This window comes from Solanum dulcamara, chromosome 1, assembly GCF_947179165.1.
Source record: "Solanum dulcamara chromosome 1, daSolDulc1.2, whole genome shotgun sequence".
In the NCBI taxonomy this organism is placed as follows: domain Eukaryota; kingdom Viridiplantae; phylum Streptophyta; class Magnoliopsida; order Solanales; family Solanaceae; genus Solanum; species Solanum dulcamara.
In genome coordinates, this window is record NC_077237.1 from 35,065,236 (window position 1) to 35,076,724 (window position 11,489).

An 11,489-nucleotide genomic window follows, 5' to 3' on the forward strand; every position below is an offset into this window, starting at 1 on the left:
TTCGATAGTTATTTTTATAGGGTTAATTGGGTCTTTTTTTACCCTTTTAATTCCTAAACTATGTCCTTTCTAGACTATTCCTAAGCTCTATAACTAATTTTACTCTTCAAAAATTATCCATTTTCTCAAAACCTCAAGGTTCCCTCATGGCAATTCTAGGGTTCTTTAAGCATCAAGTCTCCATTGAAAATTTTGATTAGAGCTTCAATCGAGGTATGTGGGAAGTTCATCAATGGATTTTTCTTCACCCATTGAGTCCCAAAGAAACCTCAATTCTCTAATTATGTTCTTGCCCAAAATTTCTAGGGTTTCTATGATTACGTTAGGGGTTCAATTGATTACTAATTTACTCATTCCTATTAATCTTATTATGCAGATTTTGATCATAATTACACGATTTCAATGATTTTCACATGAACCCATGTTATATGAGTATGTGGCTTTTGAATCATGTTTTGAAGATTATGCATGCATTATAAAGTAAAGAAACTTTGTTTTAAGGATGCTTTCAAAGAAAGTGTCAATATGATTTTATGAAACTAGGTTGCTTCCGATAGAAGTATTCTCATTATGAAAGAGTACTATAATTTAGCCAGTTCCAATTAAAGTGCAATTTTACGATGAGAAGACTATTATGATTTAGATCTTTTGATTAAGTGTATTTTATGCATTGCTCATGTTATGAATCGTAATATTTTGAAAGGAGCTATTCGTATGACTTTTAGTCTTTGTGATTAACTTAGTATTACTAGATTCTTACCATTTTAAAGACCCTGAACCTGTATATTATTTTTGTTGAGAGTATTACCTATCACCATGTTGAACTAGTGGTGATTACCAGGTCCCAAAACTGCGTGCCCTCGTAGGATGTTCCGATTGGACAAACTAGCTAGTGGATCCACCTAAGCTTATGATTATGGTCCTTACCTTGGCAAATAGGACACTCTCTTTTCGTTGTGGAGCAAGACAATGAAATCCATGTTATAGTTCACATGGTTTATGTCGGTTGAAGGTATCTCTCACTTATGTTATGATTATAATTCTGTTATGAATATTCCATTGACCATGTATTATGTTTTAAATAATATTTTAATAAGATTATGTCATGTTTTAGCTTGTTCATTTCATTATCATATTTTCATATCTATTATGTTTAATACCATGTTATTTTATATTCTCCATACTCAATACATTCTAAGTACTGAAGCATACTTTTGCCTATAATATCTCATAATATAGGTTCTTATGAACCTCCTTCGGGCTGTAGCTAGTTTGAGATTCTGATTAGTATTGGTTATTGGTTTGTGAGTCCTCATGTTTTGTGGACATGACTCATATGGCTTTCATTAAGACTTTACCTTCAGTTTTATACTTTTGAGTTAGCTAGAGACATGTTCTAGCATCTCATCTATGATAGAGTCTTATTGTCAGATATAGTATCTCCACATATGGTCTTTGATTCTCAGATTCTCTTCATATTGAGATTGTTGTTTGAGACATATATTCTGTCTTTCAATTTGTTTGATCATGTTGATAACCTTAGTGTCATGCTTAAGATAATTGGATTATTTAGGGTCTTTTAGGATTCTATTCTCCATGTCAGGTTTTGTGAGTTTCTAGGGTCATGACACCTTCGCAACTATAAGGGCCCACACATATGATTCCGCACATATGGAAGAAGAGGCTATATGGCAAAGACAATACTGTTCCATGGGAACTGTACCAATGAAGGAATTATTACAACTACGATACTACACCTATGAAGAAATAGTTGCTCCTATTTCGCAAGGAATAGTGAACCCATCACATCTACACATCAATGATCCCCATAGAGATATCGTACCTACGACATAATTCCAATTATGAGACTAATGGACTATAATGATGCCAAGGCTCTCTTTTCATACTTTTGGAAACCCAATCTGATAAAAAGGCATCTTAACCCTTTGGAAACATATCTCATACCTATCATTGATCATCCATTGAGAAAGTAACCTTAATTAGAGAGGAGAGAGCCACCACTCAACTTGAAGAGTGAAGATAGCGAGTCTAAATGTGTATATCTTTAGATATTTCTTCAATTCTTAGTTTGATTTGCATATTCATAGTTGTAGTTTAGTGTTTGATTTTCAAATTTAGATATTGTGTTAGAGATAAATAATATTTGGGTATTGATTCTTATTTTTTGCTTTTGCAAGTAATTAAATATTATCTTGTCTATGATATGGGTCTTTGATTTTCTACTTGATCTCATGCATTAATTTATTTCTAAGGGAGTGATGAACCCAAGGACTTGCCTATTTATCTTTATCTTGCTTAAGAAAGAGAATTAAATGAAGGAAATATTGATTAGCCTAATTTGAGAACTGACAAAAGGACTAGATCTTGAGAAATTCTAAATCCATTCTAACCCCCATCTTGTGGATTTGAGCTAGGGATAGAAGAATTCTAGTGTTGGCATGTTGGTTGTTTATTTTGGTATACTTGATAAGTTCAAGATATACTTGCATGTGATTGAGAAATGTAAGTGGATACATAAGAAATCAAGGCAAAGTTGACATACCCATGATAGCACATATATTCTTAAATTATATTATGGCTCAAAAATACCCTTCCTGTCATACTATTGGCTCACTTCTAACCCTCCATTTGACGGAATAAAATGTGGTATCTCATTTATATTAATTTACGCAACATAGGATCTCCACATAAGCACTCCACCCCACTCCATCAATTAAAAGACCCAAAACCCACCCATTAAGACCCAAACCCATCCCTAACTCCCAAAGTTATGGTTTTCTTGACTCCCGTAGTTATGATTGTCATAATTAATTTGCAGCAGTTTTTAAGCTACTCTCGTAACAATTTGCGGCAGTCAGACACCCCTGCTTGTTGGCCTGGCTTTAGGAAGAACACTCCAGCTACTTCCCAAGCATCTATTGATCATGTTGAACGTACGATCATGTTGCTCTACTAGAAAAGCACCTGCTTATTCAGGCACCACATTTTCTCAATTTTTATTTTGAAAAATCAAACCCATCACCCTTTGTTAGCTATGTCTACTGGATGAAAATTATATTTTAGCAAATTTAATAGCCAATTAATAATTTGTTTATGAACTGCTGCAAATTAATTGTGATATTCATAACTACGGGAGTCAAGAATGAGTTTGAGTCTTTTAATAAGTGAGTTTGAGTCTTTTAATTGATTGGGTGGGATGACATGGGGTGGGGGTGGGATGCTTATATGGACATCCTGCATGACGAAAATTAATACACATAGAATGCCATATTTTATTTCGTCAAATAGAGGGATAAAAATGAGTTAATAGTATGACAAAATGATATTTTAAAACCGAAATATAATTTAAAAATATATATGCTTTATTTCGAATAATTTTAGAATAATTTTAGAATTTTCTCTTCTATAATTTTTGAAGACAGCTCAGAGCATAACAAGAATAAACAAAGGTGACGCCATTTTCATGATATTCTTGTATGTATATATGTATCATCTTTGTTCTTCGTTATAGATTCTCACGCTATTCTATGATCTGAGCAATTTCCCATGGCACCTATTGACCCCCATTCCTTCACTGATTCAACTCACCCACTCACCACCCATATCTCCCTAACTTTCTACTTCGATTTTCCATCTTCCACCATCTCCTCTGCTTCTCTTCTCTCCCTTCCTAACCCTTACACTGGCCCCCTCACTCTCGATACTCGCTCACTATCTGTCTCCTCTGTACTCGACCCAGTTTCCCTTTCCTCGATACCTTTCTCCCTTTCTCCTACAGACCCAATTCTTGGACAATCACTCACCATTTCCCTTTCTAAACGAACCTCTCAAGTCTTGATTCTCTCAAAAACTAACCCTTCTAGTTCCGCCCTTCAATGGCTTTCACCTACTCAAACTTTCAACAAGACTCACCCTTTTCTCTACACCCATTGCCAGCCCATTCACGCCCGTTCAATCTTTCCTTGTCAGGATACACCTGCTGCACGCGTCAAGTACTCTGCAAAATTGAACATCCCGATCCAGCTGTCGGCGGTTATGGCTGCTAGACATGTGGAGAGGCGGCCCCCTATTCCGTCTGAGGCGCAAGCGGTTTGTGAGGATTCAGTATGGTGTGGGGGTGATAGGGTGGTGGAGGAATTTGTCATGGAACAGCCTATACCTCCATATTTATTTGCATTTGCAGTGGGGGAGTTGGGGTTCAGGGAAGTGGGACCCAGGACTAAGGTGTATGCTGAGGCTGTTCCTGAGGTCTTGGATGCTGCTGCCAGGGAGTTTGCTGGCACGGAAGAGATTGTGATGGTTGGGGAGAGGCTTTTTGGACCTTATGAATGGGAAAGGTTTGATCTTTTGGTGTTGCCTCCAAGTTTTCCTCTCGGAGGAATGGAGAATCCGAGGATGGTTTTCTTGACGCCCACTGTGATCAAGGGGGATGCCAGTGGATCACAGGTGGTGGCGCATGAGCTTGCTCATAGCTGGACAGGGAATTTGATCACAAACAAAAACAACGAACACTTTTGGTTGAATGAGGTATTATACCTTATGGATTTAAGCACTTGAAAAATTATTAACATAATTTTATGCTTTGTTTATAGGATAGTTGAGCTGTTAAGATGCAATCTTTAACATCCTATTGTGATTACTTTCCGTAAGCTTATGATTTGATTGGCAAGTGAAAATATAGAAATTGATCAGAGAAGTGCCAACAGGAATATCCTAGGGGTAGCTTAGAAGTTGAAGTGTTGGAGTGACAACCTTGAGAAGTAAAGTTTGAATTTTAACAGAGACAACAGTTGGTGAATTAAGCCTTGATGGACATATACATAGTTACTTGATATCTGTGCTGGTGAGAGGTAGCGTGTACTGGTAGCTTAATCGGGGTGCACACAAATTGACTCAATTTAAAGAAAAAACATACACCAGCAGGATGGTTGGTTAGTTTACTCCCAGGTTAGTTGGTAAAATAGGATTAGGTGGATCATAGAGTTTGCAGAGACATGTAAAAACTATAGTTTAGGGAGTTAAATGTGGGAAAGGTAAAATAATCTGGGAGTTGTCCAAGGCAAATGAAATCTTTTATGCCAAATAAATTATTGCATTATTGTGCATCACATAGCATCTTTTGCTGTTCTTTTCATTTATTCTAAGGTTGGAGGTGATGGAGGATGGACTAAGCAAATAGTCAAGCAGAGTTATAGGTAAAAGAGCAAAATGCACAAAAGTGCCAAGGTCTATTTTGTCTTTATGCACAAAGCCCACTAAAGCATGTGTTAGTGAAGAAAGGCACAAATGAGGAGAACTGTGAACAAAAATCATATGTGCAATTCAAGGAAAAATAACTGTAGACAGAATAAAAACTATAGACACAAACAGTAATGTTCAGGAGTCTTAACAAAGAATACAAAGAAACAACAATTAACTTTCTGAAAGTAAATATCATGTCAATCAAATGAAGAATCCACGATAACGATCTAATTTAGATGCAAAAATGGACATTTATGTTTTAAATTCAGATCTAGTTAGTAACTCAAATTTGCTAATTTTCTATTTTCAACCACTAAATGTTTGATTATATTGCTTCTTCAATCAGTAATATATCACTTTAATTTGTCAATGATATTTATTATTAGTACTTTTTATAAAGGTAAGCCCAAGGATAATGAGACATGCGAAAGTAGGCAGTGCCGCATTCTGCACTAAAGTGGTGCCTAAACGATTTGAAGTACTCAGCTTGGGTTGCACCTAGCTCAACTTGAACCTTGACAGGTCTACAGTAAAAATTAATGGGGTAGATCTCATTGCCATCTCTCAATTACGGGACGTGGTAATGCAAGAGCCAAGAGTTTGCAAAACAGAGAAGACATTGCGGAAAGCATGGAAGGAAAGGGGAGGGAATTTTACTTGTGTTAGGTTGTTGAGATAAGACATAGAACTTCTGTTCTTTTGTATGAATTGTGGATTAGAGTGTCAAATATGATTCTATTATGAGGACCCCTGGGAGAAATGAAGTCCAATGCTTGCATTAACTTTTGGCTGCAACTCGTACATAGGCATGTACTATGATGGTTTATTGCTTCTTCCACAATTAGGATATGACAACAATTAGACTGATTCATGTTTCTTGAAGGGTTTTACAACATATGCTGAGAGAAGAATTGTTGAGGCCGTGCAAGGTGAGGAAATTGCTTCATTAAATATTGGAATTGGTTGGAAGGGGCTTGTTAAGGAAATGGAGAGATTTAAGGATAACATGGAGTTCACAAAGCTAATGACAAGTCAGGCAGGTGTGGATCCGGATGACTCGTACTCTGTAGTTCCATATGAAAAAGGCTTCCAGTTTTTACAGCGCATTGAGAGACAGGTTGGTAAATCATCTTTTCCTGGAAATATTCTACTTTCTTCTTGCAAGAGCTAACTTAAATTTTCGTCCACTTCCATTTCTCAGATTGGAAGACCTTCTTTTGATGACTTTCTGAAGAAGTATATTGGTACCTTCAAATTTCAGTCTATTGACACTGATATGTTTCTCAATTTCCTTAAAGCTAATGTCCCTGGAATAGAGAACGAGATTGATTTGAAACTTTGGACTGAGGGCACTGGGATCCCTCCAGATGCCATGGAACCAGTTTCTAATGTTTACTCAAAGATTGTTTCGCTTGCTAATGAGTTCAAGCTAGGTAGGATACCAAGGGAGGATGAAGTTGCTGACTGGAAGGGACAGGAATGGGAGCTTTACCTCGAGAACCTGCCCAAATCTGTTGAAGCGTCTCAGGTAGTAATTACCTATTACCTGACAAGTTTCTTCTTAAATTGGCAAAATATTTATTATCTGCCTTTTTCCTTTTTCTTTTTTTGCTTTGGTTTTGTCCAGTTGATGAATTGATAGTCTTTTCCATAGTTTCTAGTGTTAAATACTTAAATCATATTGAACCTTTTGAAATCTCATTGTCACTTCTACCAAATGAATAATACAGTGCTAAATCCTCTGTATCAGTTAATGGTTGATGGCTATTTGTGGTCTGTTGCCTCAGGAACTAAACACGCGCGCGCGCGCACACACACATACATAGTTTTTTGGGATAAGCCATAGATACATACGTACATATGCTTTTGTCTATATATGTTCCTCCTTTTGTAAGTATTTACCATTTACCCATGGATCTCCAATATAATGAATCATCAACTTCTTCTATTTTGCTGGTCTTGGTGCTTGACTGCCACCTATCTCATTTTACATCTAAAAATTGTTTCTACAAACTTAAGCTGCAGGCAAATTATTCAATTGTTTATTAATGCATGTTGCCGAAACTATTTGAGTGCATACCTCCCAGGATTGTGCTGCTTCTCCTGCATGTGTGCTTGTACACGTCTCCATGATTTAGTGGACAAAAGTTTGCGACATCTTATTGACTCTATCATTGATTAGAGCTTAATCAGTATTGTTTCTCTCAAAAGGAATTGTATTTTCCTCACCAACCTGTGTCTCAGAGCGCATCGTAGGAGTTGGATGCCTTCTAGTCATTAGCCAATAGATCTGCTGGTTGTGATTCTCATATGCCTTTTTGTAGTTAATTTTTACTCTACTTTTGCCCTTGAACATTCTGAATAAGGAGAGAGTGTTTGTTATTACAAGCCCATTTGATTTGTGTTGCTTAATTATATCTAACGGAAGTTCTCAGGCATGTGAACTCTTGCCTTTTAAGACTTTGCTCTAAACTCACCCTTTACTCTTGAATTGGAAAATTGTTGTTCAAGTCATTTTGTGTTATTTTCAGGTTACAGCTTTAGATGCTCTCTATCATCTTTCAGAGTCGAAAAATTATGAGGTCAAGGTAGCCTTTCTTCAGCTGGCCATTTCAGCGAGGTGCAGAGACTACTATGGTGTGGTAGAAAGAACTCTGAAAGAAGTTGGCAGGATATTATACCTTCGTCCGCTCTACACTGCACTTGTACAAGGTGCTAGGAAGGAAGAAGACAGAGCTTTCGCTAGAAGAGTATTCTCAGAGGCCTGTGATTCTTATCACCCCATAGCTCAGGCTGTCGTTGAAGCTACTCTAGCCAAAAATGTCTGAAGTTTGTGTAAAGCCAAAACTTGCTAATGTAATCCTAAAGTTCGACACTAAAGTGATTCTTGCCTAAATGTGGTTGAGTTGATCATATCGACTACTAGTCTAAGAGCATGTTTGGATTGGCTTTTCATTTTTGAGTTAAAGCCAAAAGTCTAAGTTAGAAATTCTAGCTTATGACTTTTGGCTTATTTTTAGCATTCTAGCTTAAAACTAAGTGTTTATCAGCATTTTTTTAACTTACCCAAACACTCCAAAAGTGCTTTAAAACCCTTAAAATAAGTCCAACCAAAAAGGCTCCAAGTGCATTATGGTGGGTGCTTGGCTACTTTGCTATACTGTTTCATCTTTATGCAGAAGAAAAACTTTTATTCACGGATTATACTATATTCATTAGTATCACAGGAACCAAGTGAGTTATGTTGGAAATATAAGGTGGGCCTTGACAATATCACAGGGCACAAAGAGGACAGAACAGCTTGTTTGGATGGTGGTTTTCTGTGGTATGGTATGGTTAGTAAGATAATCATGTTTGTTTTGATTGTTTCTTTAATTATATGGTATGGTTTGGTTTCATGATTTTGTAACTATAAAAATTCTCACTTTTTGAAACCACAAATTTGGTGTGTCCCATTGTTTACTTATTGTTTTTTCAATTATACCCTTATTTAGTTTTGAATAATTTTAATTTACCCTTTATTCTTTATTAAATAATACCCCAATATATCTACTGTTTTCACCATGTCGTATTAGCTCATTCTCCTTTTTTCCGCTTTCTTCCATAACTACATCTATTTTTCTGCTTTACATTTGTCCACGGCATGTCTTTGATGTATGAATACCCTGTAAAACATGGATAACGGACTCAAATTGTAGATTTTGCCAGCTTTAAAATATCGTCTCTTCAACACCTGCAGAAACTCCCTTCATCAAGTTCACCTCAACCTAGATTTTCGCCAAGTCAGACATGCTCTTCTCTGTGGCTACACCCACTGCTAACAGGTTCCAATGTGACCTAGAATTTGCTTCAAGAAATCATATCCGATCAGATGCCAAGGTAAACTGGCAGTAATACTCATAATGGTGCAAGGGAGGTCTTCTCCTTCGGACGAAGGTCTTGAGACCAGTTGAATACCTTATGTCGAAGCCCATGCCCCATAACGCTCAATAATTAAGGACATTTTCGTAAATTTATTAGTTATGATACAATACCATACAATCAAATCAAACAACAAAATTATCATTAAACAATAACAAATCATACAGTTTATCCAAACATAATATTGTATTGTATAATACAGTACCATACCATACTATACAATACCGTACATTATGAAATTATGAAAAACTATCATCCAAACATAGTGTAATGGGTTGAGTGTTGCGCATATGCCCCATATATGAATGCATAATTTTTAATGGGAAGGGGTTAAAAAATGCCTTTTAACCAAGCGAAATTAAATAAAAATGTCTTTGATTAATAATTTGGTCTAAAATTATTTTTAATGTCAATAATTTGGCTCAAAAATATCCTATTATTACTTAATAGATCAAAAATCACATGTATATTACTCTTTATGTTTTATTTTATGCAGTGTTATTTCCTTTGTTGTTTGTTCCAAAAATATCAACATTTTTTTATTATTTGAACGCTATTTAACTTTAACCTTTTACAAGAATACAAATGTTAGACATATACTATTTATAATACTACAAATTTCATAAATCTTTTCTTCTTCCTGAGCTTCATGCCGGGTAGAGCTGCTTATCTATCGGATCGGGCGAATAATCATATTTAACGGTTTGGCTTAAACAACCCAAGCAAGTGCCCTGATTCCTACGGTTGGACCCTATAACCCATCCTAGGGTCTACTACTAATAAAAGGGTGGTCGTAGACCCCTTGTGCAATTTCTAGTGACTCCATAATTAGGATCCCAAGTCCTACGAGGGGACCTTACAGTTTGTAGGAACTCCTAAGGTCTATAGGAAGGCACCCATAGCGGCTTAGATCCAAATTAAGGAAAGGCATTCTAGTCTTTTTTCCACTTTCCAAAATTTAACTCAAGCATTTTGGGACTGAAATTAGCAACTTATCAGTATCCAACTAGGTTTTTCTCTCATTAACACTTAGAAACTTTTGAGAGAAATAATTGGAGAGAAGATGAAGAGCTATGGTTCAAGTGTATCAAGTCAAGTCTTTGAATTACGACTAGATAATCTTCGTTCAAGGTATTTAAGGCTAACCTAACGTTGGACTAAGTTCTTTCTTGTGCCCTATACCTTCATACAATAAAGTTAAGCTTTGAGTTTGAGTTTGAATTATGATAAAGTGAATTCTTGAGTATCTGTATTATTCTTTATTGAATTCTAGTATGTATATTTTATTATACTATGATGAGTTGAGTCTTTGAGATTACGGATTCATGTTTGCATTCACATGAACCCAAGTTGAGTTTTGTATCAAATATTTCATGCATTGTTGAGCAAAAGGGATGAATATTTTCATCATTGAATTAGGAAAGAGTTGAGCATGGGTTGAGTTTGAAGAAGTCTCTTGATGTCTATTTTCAAGAATAAGTATTATTACATTTTAAACCTCTATTTTTGATATTGATTTGAGAAGTTAACATATGTTTTTTAAATGCATTATTGAGATTAGATGTTACCTATCTTTAAGAAAAGAGATGAGATAAGAAAATATGAGTAAATTGAATGTAAAAGTCCAATGAAACTAGATGAGATGTATTCCACTCACTTGATGTATATGAGCATAATAAGTATTTTGGGAGTAGTATTGAGAACTCAATTGCTATAAACTATGTAGCCAGCATAAGATAGGATCATGCCATTCATTTGGGCGATTTCTCATAGTCCCAAAAGAGAAATTTTATATGGGTCTAGTGATGTGACTTTCCTTACTCTGGCATGTTATTGGACAGTTGTGGCAATGAAAATGCTTCGTTGTATCATCACAACCTCATAAGTGATGGTTTTTGGTTAGAAAAACTCCACAAGAAGTAAAGTATTATATTTTATATACTGAGTTGCATTACAATTGTATATCTTTTAAAGCATTATTTTATTATTTAAGTTAAGCTATGTTCTGAGTTGAGTTTATTGAGTTGAGTATCTTGCGTAAGTTTTCTTTTAGCCATTTTACATACCGTACATTCCATGTACTGGTGTCATTTGACCAACATCGTTTTATGATGCAGATACAGGAGTTAGAGATCATCAACAGGTGCTTCGTTGAGGATCTATCTTCTCTAGCTTTTGGTGAGACCTCTTTGCATTCAGAGGAGCTCTTTCTTTATGAGTTTTTTTATTTATTACATTAGTCCTTTTGAGGTAGCCGAGGGTTTGTCTTAGAACTTTCTTAGTAGTTAGCAGTGGCTTCATTGATT

The 11,489-nt window shown here is 35.8% G+C and overlaps 1 protein-coding gene across 1 annotated transcript; it reads left to right on the plus strand.

Moving 5' to 3' along the window:
* The first annotated feature begins 3,453 nt into the window (after positions 1-3,453).
* Positions 3,454-8,297, plus strand: LOC129903669 (leucine aminopeptidase). Its single transcript, XM_055979216.1, has 4 exons — positions 3,454-4,548; positions 6,146-6,379; positions 6,464-6,790; positions 7,794-8,297. The coding sequence occupies exons 1-4, from the start codon at positions 3,568-3,570 to the stop codon at positions 8,088-8,090; spliced, it is 1,839 nt and encodes a 612-aa protein (XP_055835191.1). The 5' UTR covers positions 3,454-3,567; the 3' UTR covers positions 8,091-8,297.
* Positions 8,298-11,489: the final 3,192 nt, after the last annotated feature.

Excerpts from the sequence above, each read along its gene's own strand:
- LOC129903669 (XM_055979216.1), top strand. The coding sequence starts at position 3,568 with ATGGCACCTATTGACCCCCATTCCTTCACTGATTCAACTCACCCACTC. Across the intron at positions 6,380-6,463 it reads TACAGCGCATTGAGAGACAG|ATTGGAAGACCTTCTTTTGA; the intron begins GTTGGTAAATCA and ends TCCATTTCTCAG. Across the intron at positions 6,791-7,793 it reads AATCTGTTGAAGCGTCTCAG|GTTACAGCTTTAGATGCTCT; the intron begins GTAGTAATTACC and ends TGTTATTTTCAG.